Genomic DNA, 21326 nt, shown 5'->3' on the forward strand with positions numbered 1-21326 from the left:
CGTTAACGCATTTAATCCTTGAAATGCTCCTGTGGTAGCAGTCCTGCATGCCTAGCGTTGTTGCACAAGGCTGGCTGAGATAACACCAGGTGCGTGTCCCATTCCTCTGCAGGTCCCAGGCTCTGCGCCCTGCTGCCTGGCTCCTCCGCAGCGTCTCGGGACTGGGCTCCCCGCTTTGCTCCTACTCCCCTTTGTTTATGTTCTGGAGCCCGTTCCGAGCTGTTTATGATTAAACATTGCTCAAACAGCCAGGTTAAGATTTATTGACATAAAGGAGGCTGGGAGGAGGGAGCGGCTGGCTGGACATCTGCGTCTATTTCCAGCCGCGGGCGATGTTATTGGAATCGCACACGTGTCTGAGGCCGCGGCGTATCAGACAGGCTTCTGTTCAAAGGCACGGTGGCGAGGGACTGATCCCTGCCGGCACAGCACGACGTGCTGAGAGCTCAGCTAAGGCTGTGTGCTCCTTCCTCTTGAGCTCAGGGCGCGGAAATCACCCCGCTGCTCTCGAGCAGGGGGCCACGAGCTTTCTCGAGGTGACGAGAGAGATCCGGCTTTCAAACATGCCAATGGGGTGAAGGCCGAGCTGGGCACGAACCCTTTAAGAGGCAGTGCTGCTGTACAGGTGGCAAGGAGGTTTAAAATGGAAGGCTGGTAGGCGAGCACTCTTTTTAGGAAAATAAATGAAAATAGAGAACCATCAGAGCTAGAAAGGGGTAGGCTTGTAAGAAGCCATCCATCTTTTCTGAGCTAAAGCAGCGTTTCCTAGCCTCTCTGTTACGTGCAAACAGTGGGGTTAAATGGCTGTTTAGCTTTTGAGGAACGCTGTATGTAGCATGTTGGAGTTTTGTTCTTTTTTTATAAAAAAAAATAAAAAAAACAGGTTGATAACTCTCAGGCTTTAAACTTAAAAAAAAAAAAAAAAAAGGTAATATGGTAAGAAATTTAATAGACTGCTCAGCCCAACGTGGAAAGGGACTTTTGCAGTTATGAGACTGGATGATGAAAGAGAGAGGTGCCCCTCCAACATTGCACATAATTTACATTTTCTCTGAAGATCAGATATTTAGTGTTTGGTAAAGAAATTGCTGAGATACGATCTAGAACCTCTACAGGCTAAAATTCCTGATTACGGCAGCAGTGGGCACACAGGGGCCCGTGCGTGTTGCACGGAGCTTCTTACCTATGGTTATTTTTATGTATACAACCACACACACAACAAAACAACATAATGGGTGTGCTGTGTGTTGCAGATCGTATCAGCCATCTGCAGCGCTGATAGCGAAACTTTCTGGGGCCGGCAGCCAGCCTTGTTTAAACAGAGGCATCGCCTGCACCTCGTGCCAGCCCACTTCTTCGGTGGTGAGCTTTCGCACCAGGTTCTGAGGTTTCATCAGGCTGCTCTTTCTGACACTTAAACCAGCTCCTTATTGCCGGCCTTCAAAATAAACAGCAGCTTTACGGTTAATTTTAGACCTAAAAGGCAGTCACCTAGATGCTGTCCGCAGGTAACTGTTTGCACACCAACACAAAGGTTGTTTTCTCCCCTGCCTTTGTACCGAGAGGCCCGGTAAAGGAGAGAGGCTCGAATTGACACGCGGGGCGGTGGTGGGTTGAGCCGTGGCTTCCCATCTGACACACACAGGAAAAAAGTGCACTGTATCTTAGCAGTTTGCTCAGAAACACCGAGTTGTTTACAGTAAGGAGAACCGAGGGGAACAGAGCAGCCTCTGTAGCTGCTAGAAGCGGGGCCAGAGCTCACCTTCAGAGACCTTACAAATAATACAAATAAAACCCTCCAATCCCCGTGGCTGTTGATGCTGCAGATTAATTGAGATGGATGTAAAATCACAGCCGAGTTAGACCTTTAAATGCTGCAGGCTGGCCGTGCTCCGTGCCATCCTCCCCGTGTGGCACCGAGCTGCAGCTTGCTGGTATCTAAAGGAATGGAAGTGCTTGGGAGGGGAAGAGGAATTCGTCTTCTGATAGCAAGTCCTGTGCCCGGCGCTCCTCGTTTGGAGTGAATGGCATATTTTGAAGCTGACTCCAATGTTTTGAAATGCGAAACTGACTGAGGTACAATTATAGCATCACCTCTTTGTTTCTCCGTTCCTCGCGGACAGGCATCAAGTAACTTCCATCTTTTATTGACGTACCTATTTAACAAGGTTGGCTTGGTGGTGGGCTCTAACAGAGTCACTGACCCAAGCACCAAAAATAATCTGCCTTAATGGTATTTGTTAAAAAAGCCTGCTAAGGATATTCTTTTGACTACAGCAGGGCTTGATTTCTGACATCATCCTGCATGTTTATAATCAGTCTGGAGATATTTGTCAGACCCAAGTTTGGATTAATTTTAACATAAGTGTTTGTAGATTTTTTAAAATTATTTTATTTTTTTATGTATAGGTGAATTCAGATCCAGTCAGGTGTGGGTTGACCCAGTCAGATGCTCCACTGAGTTCAGAAACAAGTGGTGATTATGTTTTTTCAAGGATATCTTTCAGCTTTTTTTTTGCAGGCATAAAGAAACACAACGAGCTGACTTAGAGTGGCTTCTGGAGAAGTTTCAGGAAGGTTATTTTTCAGAAACTGCAGATTCTTGTCCCTTTGCACTCTAGTAGCTTTCTGGAGCAGCTCCTGGTAGATTTTTTTTTTCAGTATTGGACCGAGCAGCTCTGCTGTAAGACCTGTCCAGCAGTGCTGGGGATATAGGATCTGGACAGGACCCATCCATAACGTGGGCAGGGTGGTGACTCCAGGGGGAACCTCCTACCGCTCCTGCTGGCTCTCCACCACCTCCTTGAAACACCCTTTTCAGCAATTTTGATGATATTCTTCCTTGCTCTTCTACGAGATTCTGTTTTCATACTCACAGAATTTATTCCCTGACCTTGCTTTGGTATTTCATTACACAGAGAAAAAAAAAAAAAAAAAAGGCAACTGCAATATCTTATGTTTTGTGTTTTGTTTTGTTTTGTTTTTTTCCCTTTCCTGTACTGTGCTTTATTCTTGAAAGGGGAGGATGTTGAAGTAAAGCTGTGCCTGACATCTCAAATAATTTTCAAAGAATAAAATCAGAACATCATTAAAGAGCTGTGAGGGATGTACAAATAAAAATACAGCCCTTGGTTCTTCGCTATTAATTCTCCAGTGTGGAAGAACCTAGCACGTTCTCGCTTGAAAAATTAACTGCCATTGTTCCTGGCGGTGTTGTTGCTCGTTTTATCAGTTTGCTCTCTGACAGCAATTAAAAGGTTTGCTAGAGAGCCTATCAGAAATTGTAGGGAAGCTGTGTAGAATAAAACGATTGTTTTTTAAGTCGCCCAGCATGGTGTTTCAGTGCAAGCCCTCCTGAAGGTTTTGCTTTCAACATCTAGTCGTCAGAGCCTCAAAAAGAAAAAGAAAAAAAAAAAAAAAGCAGCCTATTTTCTTTGTGCTCTTAAGGAAGATATATGTGAACCAGAACAGCATTTTGATGTTCATGGGGTTGGGCTTCTGGTATCTCTTTTCCTTTTTAGCCTTCCTGATCTGCCTGGGGGTGTTTACCCTTTCCCCCTCCGCCACCTGCCTGGCTCCGTTTCCCTGGGATGGGCAGCAGCCACCTGGGATGTCTGCAGCGGCCGGAGAGGGCTGAAAATTGAAAAAAAAAATTCTGTTCGTGTCCTTCTGCGTGCGTGGTGCTGGCCAGGAGGGGAATCCCAGAGCTTGCCCAAATTTTCCTGCGAACGTGACTTTCTTCAGAGGGGCTCGCTGAAGGTTTCAAAATGTGCCTGCGTGGGGAAGCGTTTCTTGGTGCGTTTGCGAGCCTTGATGAAACGACATAAAGGGAAGCCCAGTGCAACTGAGCTCAATAGAAACAGTCATTATAGCTAATTTACTTGGTGCTTTTAAGAGGCATAGCTATTCATAAGTTGTGGTTTTGCCTGATGCTGCTGGTAGTATTTGTTTTAAATAGATACACTTGCCCGCACACGCTCTTTGCCCATTTGAAATCTTGTCTGGCTGTGTTGGAAACCTCATTTTAGACATGGCAATATGCAGTGTTAGGCAAATCCCGGTGTAACCTGTGGTGCCTTCTCATTAAGGAAAAAATCCCTTAACCCGTGTACGGTGCCAAGCAAGCGGTAGCGTGAAGTCCAAGGAAAAGGGCACGTCTGTGACCAAGTGGCAGTTTTATTTTATTCTGTTTTTTCTGACGTGCTGTCCTTGTTCAGCCATTTAATGTGCTTGCTTCCCTCAAGGACAACGGGTGAATAAATTCTGGAAGCGTGAAGATGCTGAAAAGCACGTGTTGTGCATTGTGTGAAGCCCCTTCGAGGTGACAAAACCCACTCCAGGAGCCCTGACCTTGCTGCCTTGCGAGGATTGCTGTGGGTACGGGACATGGGAAGGCTTGTTGGGATGCAGAAAACACTTCCCGGCTCTGTTCATGCTGCTGGTGTTTTGCCCCAGCTGGTTGACTTTGGGTTTGGAATAATTAAGCTGAATTTAAAATAAAATTGACTTTTCAGTTTCAGGAACTTTTGAAAATTTCCAGCCTGAAAGCATCGGCGTGGTAGGTGATGGGACGTACCTGATAGAGAGCGGAGCTTCTCTCAAAATGAATGAGCTGCATTTCGTCCTCTGAGAGGAGAAGGCACTGTTTGGATCATGTGATGCTCAAATCTGAGTCTGTGGTTACGTACTCTGTTTTTTAATTATCTGCCAGAAATCTGCAGCACTGCTGCTGGTACCTCCTTCCTCCCCTCGAGTCTTGTCCCCTCCGCCTCCTTCGTGTCGGTGCTGCCACGTGGAGGGCAAGGCCAGGGGGCTGCTCTGCCTGGCAGCTCCCTCCAACAAAAAAGAGAATGAATATCAGCTCCACAGGTATTTGGAAGGACAGAAAATCCTTCCAGTAATGCAGAGCTATAGGCTAGTTGCTGCTAGTGCCACTGGACTGGGCATGAGGAATGCTCACTGCTTCCTGGTGAGTTTGCCTTTACTAAAAGCAGTTTGGTGCTAGCTCAGGGGCAGACAGGACAGGCAGGAGGCAGCTAATGCCAGGACTGGGACAGTGAGGTTGAGTTATACATCTGCTGTCACAGGGCAATGGAAGTGGTTGCTGGCATTATTCTGGAAAAAAGTTCCCAACAGAAGAGAACTGACATTTGTGACGTAGAATTAAGATCGCTGTCTCTTGAATTCAACTCCTTATTTCAAGCCTGGACTCACTCATCCCAGTTCCATCCAACTGGCATTACCACCTCTGTGTATCTGTGGCGTTGAGCAGGACAGCATGGACAACATACAGTGACTGCGTTACAAAGCATCCAAGGCAAGCGATTTGTAAACTTGTGGTGACTTTAAAGTTAGAAACCAGTCCTCCTGGATCTAAACGCCCATCATGCCCTACACAATAACCAGGACCAAACTTTTCAATGGGTTGCTTGGTCTTTGTGGTGGTTACAGAGGTCGCTGCACTCCTTTATCTGCAGTTAAGCTCCATGCTTTCTGATCCCAGTTTTCCTTCAGTTACGTTAAAAACACTAACGGTGACTTCTGTAGCTTTTCTTCTAACTAAACAACAGTGGATGACAGTAGAGGTGTGTTTACAGGGAGCTCCACAGTTTATTTCCTTATCCTGCTGCTGTCTGACAACATGCTCATCTTGCCTTGTCTTGGCTTGAGTTGGTTCATCTCGGGAAGAACAAATGTACTGAAGCATCCCCGTGGCCTTTGTCAAGGAGCAGTGGGTTCGGGGCTTCACCATTTACCTACAGGCCCCTCGGTTCTTTCTTTGTAGAAGCAGCAGGTTATTTTACTGACAATCACGTTACAGATACTTCTCTGGACTCTGTGGGTTAGCCTTCAGTAGGATTTCTGTGTTAAATCTGGTCAGACCAGTGGTGCAATTGAAAGGGAAATAGCAAACGCTGAAAACCTCATTGCTTTAAGACTGTGGTAACCTCCAATATGGACGAGGCAGTCTTAAAAACCTGGCAGTTATGCTGCCCGTGTCCCCTAGCCTAAAGAGATGTGAAGAAAACAAACAGAACGACTTCTAAATTGCCATGGTGATAGGTGCATGCCTGTCTTGTAATGTGGATTTAGACTTAGGAGAATAAAACCTATTTGTCTTCGCTCCTCCAGAACTCCTCCTGTAGTCTTGGTGCAATTAACTTTTTCATTTGGGATCCAGATAGCACCAGCCAAGTAGACAATAAAGCAGGTTTCTTACTGGCGTTGGCTACAAAATGTTATTTAAAAAAAAAAATAAATAAATCCCTGCGGTGGGGAGGGGAACAGGAAATGTTGGCTGATGATATTATTAGTTTGTTGTAAAGGAGGGGTGAGTAGTACATAATCTCCTGTGACAGCTAAGACAGCTGTACAGAGCTTGTTGTATGGTTTCATGACATCCCTTCAAAATAATATTCACTATAATTCACTCGCGATTGAAAGGTGGTTTTGTTACTCATGCTTTTGCTTACCTCGCTGCTTCAGACAGCTGCAGTTCCAGCAAAATAATCATCGTGAGCACAATGCTGCTGATGATTATTGCCATCTGGGAGCAAGGGGCTACCTTCCTTTTGGAGAAGATGGAGAAAATTGATTTGGCTGTTTCCCGTACTGAAGGGGGTTGGGTGGGGGAGGAACCCTTCTAAGCATTTTGCAGTTGAATTTTTTGTGTTTTACGGTTTTTTGTTGTTTTGAAACGTGTTGTCTGTCTGTGGTCAGGCTCCCTGCAGTCAGAGCGAAGCATCACAAAGCAACAGATCTTGTCGTGCAGTGGTCGCAGCAATGATTTGCACCTTATTTTGGAAGAAATGGGAATCTGAGGTAGCTGCTCTTGTGTCAGGTAGTTTTGCTTATCTGTCCACGGGCAGGCCTTCAGGGCTTAGATCCGTGTTTAGGTAAGTGAAGCAAACTCTCATCTCCTCCTAACCAAATGTAGTTTGATCTTGGGTAAACTTTCCCAGTGAGTCTTTCATGTTGGCCAAGGCACCTCCTCTCAGGCTGCTTCAAAGTATGGCAGGAACAGGGAGTGGATTTATGACTTAATGGGAACGTGATTTTCATAGATGCTAGCGCGTTGTTCTTCCCTTAGCTGATTACGGAATACCAGGAAAATTAGCTGCAGGAGGTAATTGGGGCACTTCTTTCTCTGTGAAGGCAGCTGCATGCACTACCTGCACGCTGAAATTTTGGTGTTTACCCTACACCTTGCATTAAAGGGTGAGAAGGATCCGTCTTGCCCTCTGGTGAAATCAGGTACCTTGAAATAACTGGAAATGGTAATGGCTTAACAAAGGTGAACGAAGGCAAATTCTCAGTCGAGCTGAGAAACCCAGCGTGGTTTTGGATGGAAATAATACGGTGTTCTTCTGGGTGAATGGCACAGGACTGGTGAGGAGTTGGAGGGGACAGAATAAAGGCTAGTGTGTGTGGTTGGGGATTTTAATACCTCTTACAAAGGCTTTTGTGGGGCTCCTCAGTCAAATTTTAGTGAGCGATGGCTCTGTTTCTCCATGGCACTTGGTGCTGTGGTGAGAGCTCTGCCCGTCAGCGTTGGCTGGGTCTGAGCAGGGCACTGACTGGGGAGGTGACTGCCACCTCGTAGGGTGTGCTGTGGCTGCTGTCCCCTGGCGTGGTGTGCCAGAGGGAAGGGTGTCAGGGTCAGGGGGTGCTACCGGTAGCCGTGAGCTTAAAAAGAAAAGGTGGCAGTTGCAGCAGAGGGAGACCATCATGCCTAACTAATTTTTCTGAATGGAGCCACAGCCCCGTGTTTCAGTTCTGATTCAGATGGCGAAAAGCGTTACTCTCAATGAAGCATCTCACGAAACGTTTCTTGCTCAGCCTGCGCCCTGGCACTGCTCCTAGCACGGGTGCTCGGGGCGTGTTCGCAGGAGCAGCGGCTTCCAGAAACTGCAGCACGATGGAGGAGGCAGAGGTAGTGCTGGCTCAGTGATGGCAACTCGAGTGACAGCTCTTCTGGTTACTCCCCTTTGCATTTACCAGAATGATGTTTAATATATATAATAAATACATGCGTATGTACATAAGCTTCTTTATTTTACTTGGCTTCTTCACGATCTTTGTCTTCTCTGGTTTTACACCGTGCTTTTCTGCGGTGTAAATGCACAGCCCTGAATCCAGCTCCATTTCCTGTCTCCTTTCTAAGTCTCTCTGAGCAGCCTTTTCTTGCCCTTGTGAAACAGATTTTAGCAGAAGCCATTTGGTGTGGAGCAGCACACAGGGTGCTCTAACAAAGAAATCAGTGAATAGCCTCCATTTCTACCGAGTCTGGCACCACCTTTTGGCAAATGCACCTCAATCTCCTTTGCATCTGTGAGTAAAAGGCACTTGGAGGAGGGGGGGAGAACATTTCTGGTTTTTATGGTGTCACACAGGGTATGGAGTTGTCATGTTGCCTTTTTTTTTTTTCCCCTAACCATTTTCCCCGAAGCCTGCATTAGGGGTGAATGTTTATGTAAAGTCTAGTGTTCCCTAGCGTTTTATTTTCAGGCCTTACGTAGATGAAATGCTTGTGGTCACTGTCGCTGGTTCACCACATGAAGGAAGCCTAATAGCACGGGCGCTGTGTTGTCAGCGTGAGGAGCTTGTCCAGGAAACTTTTGAAATTCTGTCGTACTTAAAGCAAACAAGCATTTCTAGCAACATTTTGTTGTTGTTGTTTATTACGTCGCTGTAGCAATGTGTGGCATGTGCACTCCTCCTCCTGCCCTTGGTCTCCAATGTATATATAGCGTGCGTTCAGGGAGCTCAGGCATGCAGCAGGGAGCCAGCAATCCGTTTGCTTTGACTTTCTCCTGCCTGCAATCTCACAAGGCAAGAATTGTTTCCATGCAATTTCTGGAGCCTGCTGCATGCATGTGTTGTTGGTTTTAAGACAGATATTCTCCCCGCCTCGCAAGGATCCTGGAGAAATGAGAATCCTTTTCCCAGAAGGACTTCAGATGTACTCACACACAGTTACATCATGTTTTATACAATAGGTGAGGTTTATATGGCCTGGGACTGCAGGTTGGACCTGTCTGGAGCAGGTTATCGAGGACAGCTCTGCACTTCTGCAATCGAGGCAGGCTACCTCCTGCCTGCAGGTGACCGAGAGCTTTTTGTGGACCGTTAATTCATTGCTCTGTAATCAGCTGGGAATTTCTGAGGTGCTTAAAAGAGTTGCATCTTAGACACCTTTGGAAATAGCAGTTGTCTTCGTTATGCTTTATATGCTGAGTCTAACTTCCAGATTGATCTTTTTCTCATGATGGAAACATTAAGCCGTGGTGGTAATTGCTGTGCATCTTTGATAGGAACCATGCAACATGGATCAAATAGTCTAATTCAGCTTAAATAACGTCAATTATATACAGTAATCTTAGTGAATGTGTGCTTGGTTCTGCTTGGGCTGCCTGTCTTGTCCAGCTTATCTTCTGGGGAAGTACAATTCTCATAGGCTTAAATCCTGCACTAATGTGCCTCAGTTTCTAAATAGCACTACCTGATACAATTTGCATTTATCCTTCTTGCTAGGAAAGAGGTTAATTAAGGGAACAATTAGAAAAGCTCATTAAAACTGCATCCAGCTTTAGTGTAATGAAAAGCGAGCTGGCTGTGACGTGGTTCATGGTGAGGCTGTCCCGAGTTCCCGGTGACACGGCTCCCCGGTGTCAGTGCGTGTCGGCTGACCTGGGGCAGTGTCTCTGGGCTGCACCGAGGCTGTCCCTGCTGGTATTTCTGCGGTTGTTGGAACACGGACTGCAACAATAACGCTAATCCCAGGCACCTTCCCCCTGAGGGAGGGGAGGAGTTGTGCAGGAATCTGTGCTCTGCGTTTCGCACTGCGCTTCCATTTCTTGCGTCCCCGGTTTTTACAGCACTGAAAGCATGCAGGCACTTTGGACTAGCTGCCCCCACTCTGCCAGGCAGCAGGAACTAGCACAGCCCAAGCTTCAGAAGCCTTCTGAAACCATGCCCACCCTCCCAGATTTCCACCCTCTGCTTTTTGTGGGACTGGTTCTTACAAAAGGGCCACGTACGTGCTGGCTAGCGAGATGTTAAAGCTAGCTGCACGGCCTGGGTTCTGCTCCAGTGGGCCGGGAGGGCTGTCTTTCTAAAAATGAAATCCCAGCAGCCAACAAATTGTTTGCCTGTGGAGCCAGCCCAGCCCAGCCCAGCCTCCCCGTTTCTCTCCCTTGTTCCAGTGCGGGTAAATCACGTGGCTGAACCCGATAGCTCCGGGGAGGGCTCCCAAGGAGACGCTGTGCGAGACAGGCCTCTTAGGCACACGGCTGCTGGGTCGCCTTAAACTTCACAGTTAGCTTGATTTAGGATTTAGGAAAACCAAAAGTTGGCTTTGTGAAGATTGTCCTTGCTCCTGGACTGCTGGCACCAGCCTGGGTGCAGTTAGCACCTTCTTATCTAACGTTACAGCATCAGGAAATAAAATGGAGTTGAGGAGCTGGATGCATGACCTGGAGGCAGCGACAGGAGGAGATGCTGGTCTCACATTATTGGGTTCCTCTGAAAAGCAAAACGTGGTGGTGGTGGGACAGGGCTCCTTGCTGCTGTGCACCACGGTGCGGGGCTGGCCTCGGCCGTGCTGCAGAGCTGCTGCAGGGCAGCCAGACCTGTTGGGATCACACTGAGCACTGTTAAACGAGGGCTGGACTGTCCTGGGCTCGGTTAGAAGGGCTCGGTAAGCATGGCCAGGCTGCATGGGCAGCAGTGGTGTTCTTATTTAATGCAGTAACAAGCACAGGACCTCTGAAGGAAATGAAAAGCTGCACAAGCTCCTGCTGTACGTAGCAGCACCACGGCGATTCCGTGCTGCCGGATGCTGAGCCAGCTCACTCGAGATGAGATGGGAAATGAGAAGGAGCTTCCCATGCCAGAATGATAATTTTGCTCTTTTCACAGCAGGTTTCTGAACGTTACCTTAGAGCAGAACTAGATTGTGAGACACCAAGAGCAGGAAAATATGTTTTTAGAACAGCAACAAAACGTTTCCCTGTATTTCTCTCACTAGCAGAGGTAAGATGAGGCAGTCACAAACGCTGATTTACTTGCCTACCATCTGGCTCTGTTACCTACAGGATTCAATAATACCCTGGTTAAAGGGATTATGTTCAGCCGTGCTCGTGGTGCTAGAACAACGCTGCCCACGTCCCCTCATTTCCTTCTATAGGCGAGGTGCTGGAAGCCAGCACAATCGCTGTGCTCTGCTGGCCTTTCCCACGGTGAAACCTGGTTTTTATTTCCTGCTTCTTTAACCTTAGTATCAGTGAAATGATCCCTGGAAAGCTTGTATTGATTGCACATTATTGTCTAATTAAAGCGCAATAAGTAGAACTGCAGAACACTCACTTTTACAGCCCCGTGCCTATTGTAGACACTATAAATTAGAAAGCTTTCTGTTCAAATACAGAAAATGTCAGTGCTTATTTCCTTTTGAATTTCACAGCATCTCTTGAAGGCTACACATGTAGATGTGTGATCATTTGCTTTTTCTAAGTAACAATTGGAAAGAAATGTTTTTATAAAAGAAATGAAACCCTGTAGACTTGTAGCGGCCCTGTTCTGACCCTCTTAGCTATAAGCCATGCCATCCAAAGGAGCCACTTGTAAATAAATGTGTTTTTTTTTTTAATAGCAAACCTGCTAGATTATCTTTTAGTGTCATGTGCAGAGATATAAATGCGTATTAGTTTTACAGTGTGTAGAGGCCGGTCTCTAAATGGTGCTGTCTGGTCTTCCTGGGGGCTGTTTGGGCTGTCTGGTCTTTATGGCTTTTTTTGTTGAGTGTTACTCGTGGCCTGATACTTTCTAGTAACTCGTACCTTCCTGAGTTATGTGCAAGGAGCCAATAAAAGATAAATTCTAGACCTTGATAAAGCAGGAACCCAACGGTTTGTCTTTGTAGTTCTATGTCACGCTTAGTCATTGATGGAATACATGGCCTTGGGGAAATCATTTAGCCTACCCAAGCCTTCAGCTTGCATCTGAAATCCCTGTGATGTATATGCAGTGATTTGTGAATGATGAACAATTCCTGCCTAGGAGTCTGGGCAGAAAGATGCTGTAGTGGGTGGTGGATTTTTATGCTGTTAATTTATTAATGATTCAATAGTTACATATAAAAACATTCAAACTGTTTAGCGTCATGTGTGACAGTGACTTTCCCTTTCTTTCCCGTACAGGTGTACTTTTCGATTCCCTAGCACGGTTATAAAGATCCAGTTCACATCTTTATACCATAAAGAGGAAGTAAAAGAAGAAGCCTCATCGCCTCCCCTTCGGCCACTTTACCCTCAAATATCGCCTCTGAAGATCCACATCCCGGAGCCGGATCTCCGGAGCGTGGTCAGTCCCCTCCCGTCCCCCACAGGCACTATCAGGTAAGATGTTACCCATCCCCTGCTACCCTCCTGAGGTTCTTCTCATCTTTCTGTGTGTATTCTGGAAACTCCATCTCTGTTCTGACGCCGGCCTTTATCAGCCTTGTGTTCTTTATCTGCTATACTTGATGCATGAAATGCCCCATTAAAAATAACCTGTGAAATATCTGATGTTCAGAATGATGGAGCACAGTCTAAAATTTTGTTGCCTAAATGCAGGGCTCAGGGTTTTTGTTTAAGAGCTCTAAAGGGCAGGGGCTGGCCTCAGCATGGAGCTGTTTATCTTTGGCAGAGGAATTAGAGAGATCTGTCAAGACCCACCTATATACGCGGAGAAAAGAAAGCAGGCAAATATTGTTAGGACGGCCTATTTTATTTTTATCTCAATAACATTCTGTTGTTGCTGGGTGGTGCCGGTGCTATCTGGAGCTAGGGACGAGGGTGGCCACTGGCATGTGGTTTCCTGGGAATAGAAGGAAACGGGGAGGATGCTGACCATGCACAGAGGGGCTGTAGCGATTTGAATGGGCGTCTGTGCGAGTATCCTGTTTTGTAAGCTATCCGATTCAAGAATGTGCAGTAGACACAACCTGAACATCAAGTTACTGTCTTGACTGTTTTCTCTCCTTTCTCAGCAAAGACCTGATGTTACAGCTTTGCACTGATCTCTTTTAACATTGAAGCTGTTACTTAAAGTATAATAAAGTAGTAGTAATTAGTTAATAAAGTAATAAGCAGTAGCTGATGGTATAGGATGATGTATTACAGCTTTAAAAAGTGCAGACCCCAGAATAACGAGAGTGTACCTGGTAACAGTAATAGCTGCTGGTTTGTTTTCTTGTCCATAGATTTGTAAAATGTTGTAATAAACAAACACATTCTGTCAGTTAGTGCTAATTCGGTGAGTAGTATTCAAATCGACATGGCTGAGAATGACTTCAGGGTCACAATGGAGCCCGTTTGGTTTTGCATAGGGCTGGAGGCCCTTGCTTGTTTGGGTTTTTCCCCCCTCTTGCAGAGCTGCACAGATGTGCAGTGCAGATATTCTAGAAAGAGGGGGCTGGAGGGAGCTGTGGTTTCAGCCCTCTGTTCAGGCACTGCTTTTAGTTTATATTTAACCTTCTCTTTTTAGATGAAGCTTGTTGCTGGGAGGGGAGGGGGATGGTTTCTTTGCCAACATATGGTATTTAGTTTCCATTCAGTCATCCTGTGCAGAGCAGCGCAGTGTGGTTTGTGTTACTAACGGAGGCTGTATCTTTTGACTCTGGCATATGCCTGCAACTGATATTTGACTCCCCGAGAATGTTTCTTTTGCATAAGGAGAAAGTGGAAATAGTGGTGTTGAATTGTGCTCGGCCCCTAACGGGGTGTTTACTAAAGATGATTAATGAGTGCATCCGTTTGTCTCGAGCAGAAGCGAACCCAGCAGAGTCTTCAGAAAACCTCAAAAGACATCTGAGGTTTCACTTGCCAAATCCCTTTCGTTTCTGAGTTCCTCTTCCAGAGGAGGGGCTGACACGTTTGTAAACATCCCTGCTCAGCCCCTTCAACCTCCCTCTCTGCCTCCGTGGGGTCTCGCAGCTCTTGCCTCCTGCGGGGCCGTGATCTGGGACACGATTTGGGTGTTTTGCTCTGAGAAGGGGAACGTTGCCCTTCGGGAGCGTGTCAGTGTGCACTCTTGCTGTCTTTTTTGGTGTCTTTCTATCAGCACTCGAGGCTAACACGGTGTCCTCAGCCCCTTCCCCAGAGCAGGGCTGCAGGGGGCTCAGGCTGGGACCCTCACCCCGTTCCCCAGCTGCCTCGGGAGGCGTTTTCACAGGCTCTGCTCTCCTCCTCCTCCCTCTCCCCCTTTCCAGTATTTACTTTCCTAATTTGGTTCGTTTGCCTCGCTCCTCCCTGATTGGCCCATGGAAAATTAGTGCACTTTGGAAATCCTTGGCCGGGTGAAATTTCCTTTTTGGAAAGCGGCTCCCGGCCTCCTCTTCCTGCCTCCACCCCACAGCAGGCCGCAGGCCGGGGCCTTACCTGCACTCCTGCGCCCAAACACCCCTTGGTCCCACAACCATTCCTGCCCCCAGCCCTGCTCTGCCTCCCCGTTCCCATTGCAGCTCGCTTCCCTGCAGGTTCCCCCCCCCCCTGCAAGCTGCTGGGTTTCTTTCCAGCCTATTTATTTTCCCTCCGCGAAGTGCACCGCCTAGAGAAGGAATGAGCTTTAGTTAAACAAAAGCAAACCTGCCACCCTCAGCAGCTTTGCAAAGCAAGATTCCTGCTTGCTCCCAGGGAGAAGCGTTTCTACTGTTTTCTTAGCTAGGTGTTTTATCTCCAGGAGGGGCTGTTTTGCAGATGTTTTCAGTGCTGTTGTACAGCTTTAAGGGAAAATGTTGGCTGGCAGCATGCTTTGTGAGGCTTACACACAGGCAATAACTTATTTCTTCCTGCTTTGAGTTCAAAAATCCTTTAAAAAAAATATCAGGCTTCCACAGTCTGAAACAAAAAGGCCGCTGTGGTTGCAGGAAACTAGTAGAAGCAGCCTGTCCATATTGTACGTCATAAGAAAGGGCAGAGTATCGCCTGGATTCAAGCAGAAATCTCTTTTCAGTAGACTCAGGGCACTGCAAAGCTGTCTGAAAGCCATGTGCAGTTTGGCTAAATTCAGCTCTGCCCATTGGGAGACATCTGATGCTCACAATCAATCTCAGGAGTTAGGGGACTGGCTTTCAGTATGTGGCTTTAGGGTTCTCCACTTGCATCTGGAGCATCCTCTTTTGGTGAGGATGAGTTCTTCACCTGTGTTGCCAACCCCGTTAACTTTGCCTGGTTTTGCTGTAAATCCATAATACCTACGTGGATGTACCTCCATGTGTGTTGTAATCCAGTCTTCAGAGCAGCTTGTGCTTGGATTACAAACAGATCCACAGAGGCAAGGTATGATGCTGGAGCGAAAAGATGCTGAGTTGGAGTTCAGATTTATAGTGTTTAGTTACCTTTTTTTTTTTTATATAATCTTCCAGTTGGTTTTAGTGACCCTGTAGTGGTAGCTTAACTCTGAAGTAGAGCTTACACTCTGAAGTTGCCTCCGAAGCAGCAGCATCTCTCTAAAGTACTGCCCTTCAGGGTTATTGGTTTGTTTCTTTGCGGTATTTCTAAAAACTAATTTCTCTGCATGTTCTTCCCTATTCTAAATAGTAGTAATGTTCTCACTCATAAAATAAATGCTACAGTAAAGCAATTCAGAGTGCTGCACTGTGGAGTCAGTATCAGTGTTCACATTTTCCAGCAGTTACTTCTGACTTATCTGTGTATCGGAATGACTGTGGGTTTGAACACTGTCTTGTACTTTTTCACTGAAAGGGGATGGATATGTAGCTCACGTATGCAGTCTTTATCAGTAAATAAAAATAAAAATTCTTTGACATACAGGAGGAAGAGCCCTTAGAGCTCTGTGAGAACCTCTTGGGAAGCACCTGGTGAGGTGCTAATAGTTAAAGTGGTCCATGTGTGTGTGGGGGCCTAAACTTACATTTTAGAGAATTTTTAGCACTTAATGTGCCTGTCCACATTCAGTCATTGCTAGAATAGTCAATACCTAGTTTGCAGTGAAATTAATTAGATGAATAAATGAAAGATCAGCTGACATCCTTCTTCACTCTTGTTTTATAGTTTTGATTAGCAAAACAGAAGACGTGAGCTGAACTCTTATAGTTCCAGAAGCTATAAATTTTTCAACGTTATTTGCTTCCCTGCCCCCCTACACACACACTCCCTTTATTTTCACGAGGCCAAATGAGCTCAGTAACATGCTGCATGCCCTGATTGTGGGTTATTCAGAGGCCTGCATTTCAGGAACTGCAGTTATGTTGGTTAAGTCACCAATGTGTTTTGTGGCCTTTTACAGGTCATTTAAATTCATTGGTTGTTTTTTATGCATGTAGAGCGTAATAACTACTTTCCAAGACTGTGTAGTAGATAAATTATGGATTGGGCTTTTATTCTGTAAAGCATCATGGAAGTGTAAGTTGGCAGGGGGTGGTGTGTATGTATGTATTCTTACGAGCCGTGTTATATTAGATGTGTAAGTGCTAGATATGCTTTGCTTCAGACTTGGCTTGCTAACGAGGGCGTGCTTTTTTCTAGGCTTTAGGACAGCCTTACAACACCATTTCAGAATTCTTGGGTCTTAAAATGAACTTGCATGTTTCTTGAAAGGTATGCAATGGGAGTTTGAGTGAACCCTGACTTCAGTGGTTGCATGCACTCAGTGGGACAGGATGCATAAATATTGCATGTTTCAATTCATTCAGGCTTTCCTCCTTCCTATAACACTGTTAGCCACTTAACTGAAAAGCCAGTGAAGAGCTCGAAGGCAGGATTTTTGCAGGCTCTTTTGCATTGTCTCGGTTATCCATTACTTCCTGCATTCGGGCAGAATATACAGCCCTGGTAACTCCCACAATCGGACAGAATGGTGATTGTTCTTAATCGCCCTTGTCTCCAAACCACAAGCCAAGTAGTGCGATGCACATACATCCCATCAGAACTGCAGCGATCTATACCGGGCTCGGGAGTTCCTACGCATGTTTATGTCAGATAATGGGCCATGTGCTAGTGGAGAAGCGCCAAGCCATGTGCTGGAGGAAGGGTTGCAGATGTCACCAGCTATACGAGCACTTCCTCTTCCCTTCACTTCCCCTGATCAGCGCTGGTGTAAAACGCTCGCTGAATCCACAGCCAGAGTGAGCTCACTTCCTTTCTAAGAGGGGAACTGCTGGAGTGGAGACAAGTAAAAACAATTTGAACTTTTGTGGATAGCTAACTTTCTCTCGCTGTGGCTTGTTCAACAGCTTTGCGTTTTTTTTTCAGCATTAAGCAGGCAGAGTAGCTCTCATGTTTCCCTTTTCACATCAAAATCCAGCGTGGTTTGGCAATCTCGCCACTTGTGATTGTTTCTGAAACCTGTCTGAAACGTGCAACGTGCAAGGGCTTGCCTTTCTTTCTTTGAGTTATGTTTTTGGGGCTAGGCTGGGGAAGGAGACAGTGGCAGAGGATTCGCACCCATTACTTCTGATTGGTGTATCGTGGAAATGCTTGTTTCGCAAGCTGAAGTGCTGTACTTTGACCTGGTTCTTGCTTGTTGCACATGGAGAGGAAAAAAAAAGTCCCTATATCTTTCAGTATACCACGTGTAGGCACTTGGAGTACAGGAGTAGTCTGAGATTTGTGGCATTTCTCTAATACAGTCCTTGTGTGCAGGGAAGCATACCTCCAGTTAGAAAAGATCCTGTTAAGAAACGAGGATTCTCCCTTTGTACTGAATTGGGGCTTTAAAAAAAAAAAAAAAAGCCTGCTCAGACAGGAATCTTTGTATTGGCAGTGTTGCCAAGGTGGTTTCTTATCACTGCTGTGTCTTTGTACCTGCCTCAGAAATGTGCATTTAGGCATTTTTCAAAGGCACTGCTCATGTGAATACCGTATCCCAAACCACAAGAGTTTTTTTTTATATTCTTTTCAGCAATGCAGGTTCCAAGTCAGGTGAACAATTTTATGTGGAATCCCAGGTAATCTTTCCTCTTTGCCATTAGGGAGGGAAAGTGCTTTATCCATACACCTGGCTTAAATTAAGCTTCCATGGCTTGAGCCCTACAGATATCTTTCTTGCAGAAAAGAATGGAATTAAGTAACAGCAGTTTTCCTGCATTCCCCTACTGCCTGTCCTTCTGGGGAAATTGGCACTGGAATTTGGGAGTGTTCCTGTTCCCAGCTTGCTCACAGACTTGTAATATGACCGTAAATAAATCATTTAAGCACTTGTTGCTCCCCCGCCCCAAGTCTGTAAAATGTGGTTAGATGGAGAGAGTCTGGAGATCTTTACATACGAACCACTGCGTGTGTTCAGGCAACGGATCCATCTAGCCCGGTATTCAGCCTCAGACAGGTGTCTTTGGGGTAATTTAAGAACATAGAAAATACCCAGTAATGCTCACTGGTGTTCAGTCTGCCTCCACCATTGTCATGGTTCAAGGACTGCCTTTGGAGCAGTGACTTTTTAACTTTCTGTCTCATAAAACCCCTGACGATTCCCTGTCTTCCTCCTTTTCCCACAAACTTTTATAATGGCCTTTTGTGTTCACATAAACTTAACATCAGCCCTGTCTTACAGCATGTTGTTCCACGGTTTGACTACAAACATAGAAGGACTTCCTCTTGGTTTGGACCCGCTGTTAGTTTCATTTCATGTTCACCAGCACTTCACTTAGAAGAAGACAGGAGTTGTGCGCCTTCTGTTGGCTCTGTTTTTATAGGCTGTCACCTCGCACCTCAGCTTTCTGTCTTCAACTATTTGTCTTCTGTATGGAATCCATTCCCTACCTCTGATCAGCCCAGTTATCCCAGTCAGTACCTTCTCTGAGCCTAGCTGTGGTGATGGTGATGTGATATTTTTGTTTATTTTTTAATGAAGTAAGACAGAACAGCATACAGCATCCTGGGAGTGGATGCAGCATGCACACAGTGGTGCATCCTATTTTTGCACTCTGATTCTGCAGTTAAAACAAAGTGACTTGAAGCATTCCAGCAGAAATGCAGTAAATTGCACATCTTCTCCAATAGTTGGTATTTAAAGATTTTCTAGTTGTTAAAAAGTGCTGTGAACTTAAGAGGCTGGATTCTTGTTGGCAGTAGTCAAAAGTAAATCATGCTATGAGATCTGTTATGTTCTTAATAGCCAGAAGTAAGCCCTGTGATTATGACATTCTGCCTGTTACACAGGTGAGTGTATTGCAGACACTGCTTTCAGCCTTCAGCTTCTTGGCCCTACAACAAGGGTTAAGTATTAAATGGAAAACACGCAGCAAAGGGCTGTTGTGATTCAGCACGTGGTCACAGTCTGGTTCTGAAGCTGAGTCTCAGCGTGATGTTTGAGGAAGTGTGTCTCGGTGGCTGCCTGCAGTAAGTGCTTCAAGTCGAGATGCTGAATCCTCTTGGTGGATATTGAAGATCTCTGGGGCTTGGGGCATTAACCATGGTGTCGTGGGGTTAAGGCTGTGGCCAACTGCAGCTGGTTTGCTTACATGCTGGGTGTCTTTCGGTGGCATAAAATGCATGCTTCCTCTCCACAGCCTGCCCTCTTCCGAACAGACAAGTTTAATGCAAATTAGCTTAGATTGCTTGTAAGCTAACGAGTGCTCTCATGGACAGTTAGCATGGATCACAGCAGTACGCTCGGGTGGCTGAGGGCTGGGTGAAATTGCATACCTGGCCATAGCTTTGCTCAGTAAATGTTTGTAGTCTTAAAATGGGTCACATTATCCCTTCAAGCACTGAGGGGATGTCAATATCCAGCAAGTTGTAGTCACTATCCCCATATTTAATTGTGTTATTATAGCACAGGCAGGTGTTTGGAGGAAAAAGTCTTTGTTTCTTAGTTTTTCTTAATAAGGGGGGGGAGTGCATGCAACGTCCCTGGCCAGCCCCTGCTCTGGGTGGCGAGGAGAATTCCAGGAACTCCAGGAAACTGATGTCACTGCATTGTGTTTGCTTGTTTTCTTTAAACCCCACTAGTGTTTAATTTTAACTTAACCCTCAGGAGGGTATTTTTAGTAAAACCGTTTCTTCACTCCTTCTGTCCTGTGTTTGGGGGGGAACAGATTGTGTCACCTTGTTTTTTCCCCATGTCAGCTCTCTCTCCCTTCCTCTTAAGAGCTCTCCGATGATTGACGGAGAGCTTGAGCACTCAGCAGCGTGTTACCCTGGCTCTTTGCATGGAGTGGCTAAAAGATCGTGTTGTATGTTCTCTACCAGGGTCTCTTGATCTGATGATTGATCCAGGCTGAAAGGAGGCAGGTCCACCTGGATGGACGTGCACCATCCTGGTGAAAGCCCAGTACTTCTCCCAAATCTTCAGATACTGCTGTGGCTGTCCCAAGGGGCAGCTCCTTCCTTCGGGGACTATCAGGCTCTTCAGCAGCTATCTGCTGGGAGAGACGGGCTTTTCAAAGAGTTAACAGCTCTTTAGGTTGGAGGGGATTTGTCAGCACTCTTAACAGAATCACAGCCCTGCAAGGGGAGGGGGTTTGTTTGTTTGTTTGATTGATTGATTATTTATTTAAAGCAAGAAGTTATACTTAAAGCTCATGATCAACTCCAACAGTTCAAATCTGAACAGTAAAAATGGGGCTACTTCATTTTCCTCCTCAAAGAATGAATCAATTCCTGTGTCTGAACTGCATGGGACGATTTTTGAAGCCATAAAGAGCGGAGGTGAGGAGGATAGAAATATAGCTCTGAAGTGTGTTTTTACTGGAAAACTGCTGTTTTCAATATCCGTGAACTTAGTTTTGGGTGCTGTTTATAGGGATTGTTTTTCATGTATTTCTGCAAATGAAGAATCAGCAAACTGTTTCATGCTCTTCCATTCCTAGTCTGTGCGTTACAATAGTTGCTCACGTGCCAAATTCTAAGATAAAAAGAATTGCCACGTTTTTGATTTGTCATTGTTTCAGGTATGAAAATTACTTTAATTTGTAATTATCTACACGTTATAAGAAGTGTGTATAGGGAAAAGCTGTTGAAAAATGACAGCGGAATAATTAAATTCACACCAGCTCTGCATGTGAGTACTAAGACATCAAGAGCGTCTTCTGTGGTGTGGTGTTACCGCTTCCAAAGTGGGCTCAAAGCGTGGAATAGCAAACTTGGATTAATTTTTCAGCACAAACAGGTCTCAGCTTTTTGAAAGACTAGGTAAGAAACGCTTTTATCTCTTGCAAAGACAGATTTATGTATGGGCTCATTGAGACTATTTGCCTTACACCTCCTGAAAGCTTCACCTCCTGCCATGCTTCTGAACAGCATCACCCACTAACACAAAGGACCATCAGCGGGTGTTGGAAACGTTACCAAGCCCTGTGCAGTGGTTTGTATGGCTCACCC

At 45.8% G+C, this 21326-nt stretch overlaps 1 protein-coding gene across 1 annotated transcript in view; it reads left to right on the plus strand.

Annotated features, from left to right (window-relative positions):
* Positions 1-21326, plus strand: part of FOXK1 (forkhead box K1) — a gene marked incomplete at its 5' end in the record, with an annotated part of 46729 nt that overhangs the window by 12752 nt on the left and 12651 nt on the right. Inside the window, one exon of the mRNA XM_084296228.1 lies at positions 12201-12398. Within this exon, the coding sequence (XP_084152354.1) occupies positions 12201-12398 (198 nt within the window). The remainder of the gene's footprint in view (positions 1-12200; positions 12399-21326) is intronic.

This window comes from Netta rufina (genome assembly GCF_964035555.1).
Source record: "Netta rufina genome assembly, chromosome: 15".
NCBI classification, from domain to species: Eukaryota; Metazoa; Chordata; class Aves; order Anseriformes; family Anatidae; genus Netta; species Netta rufina.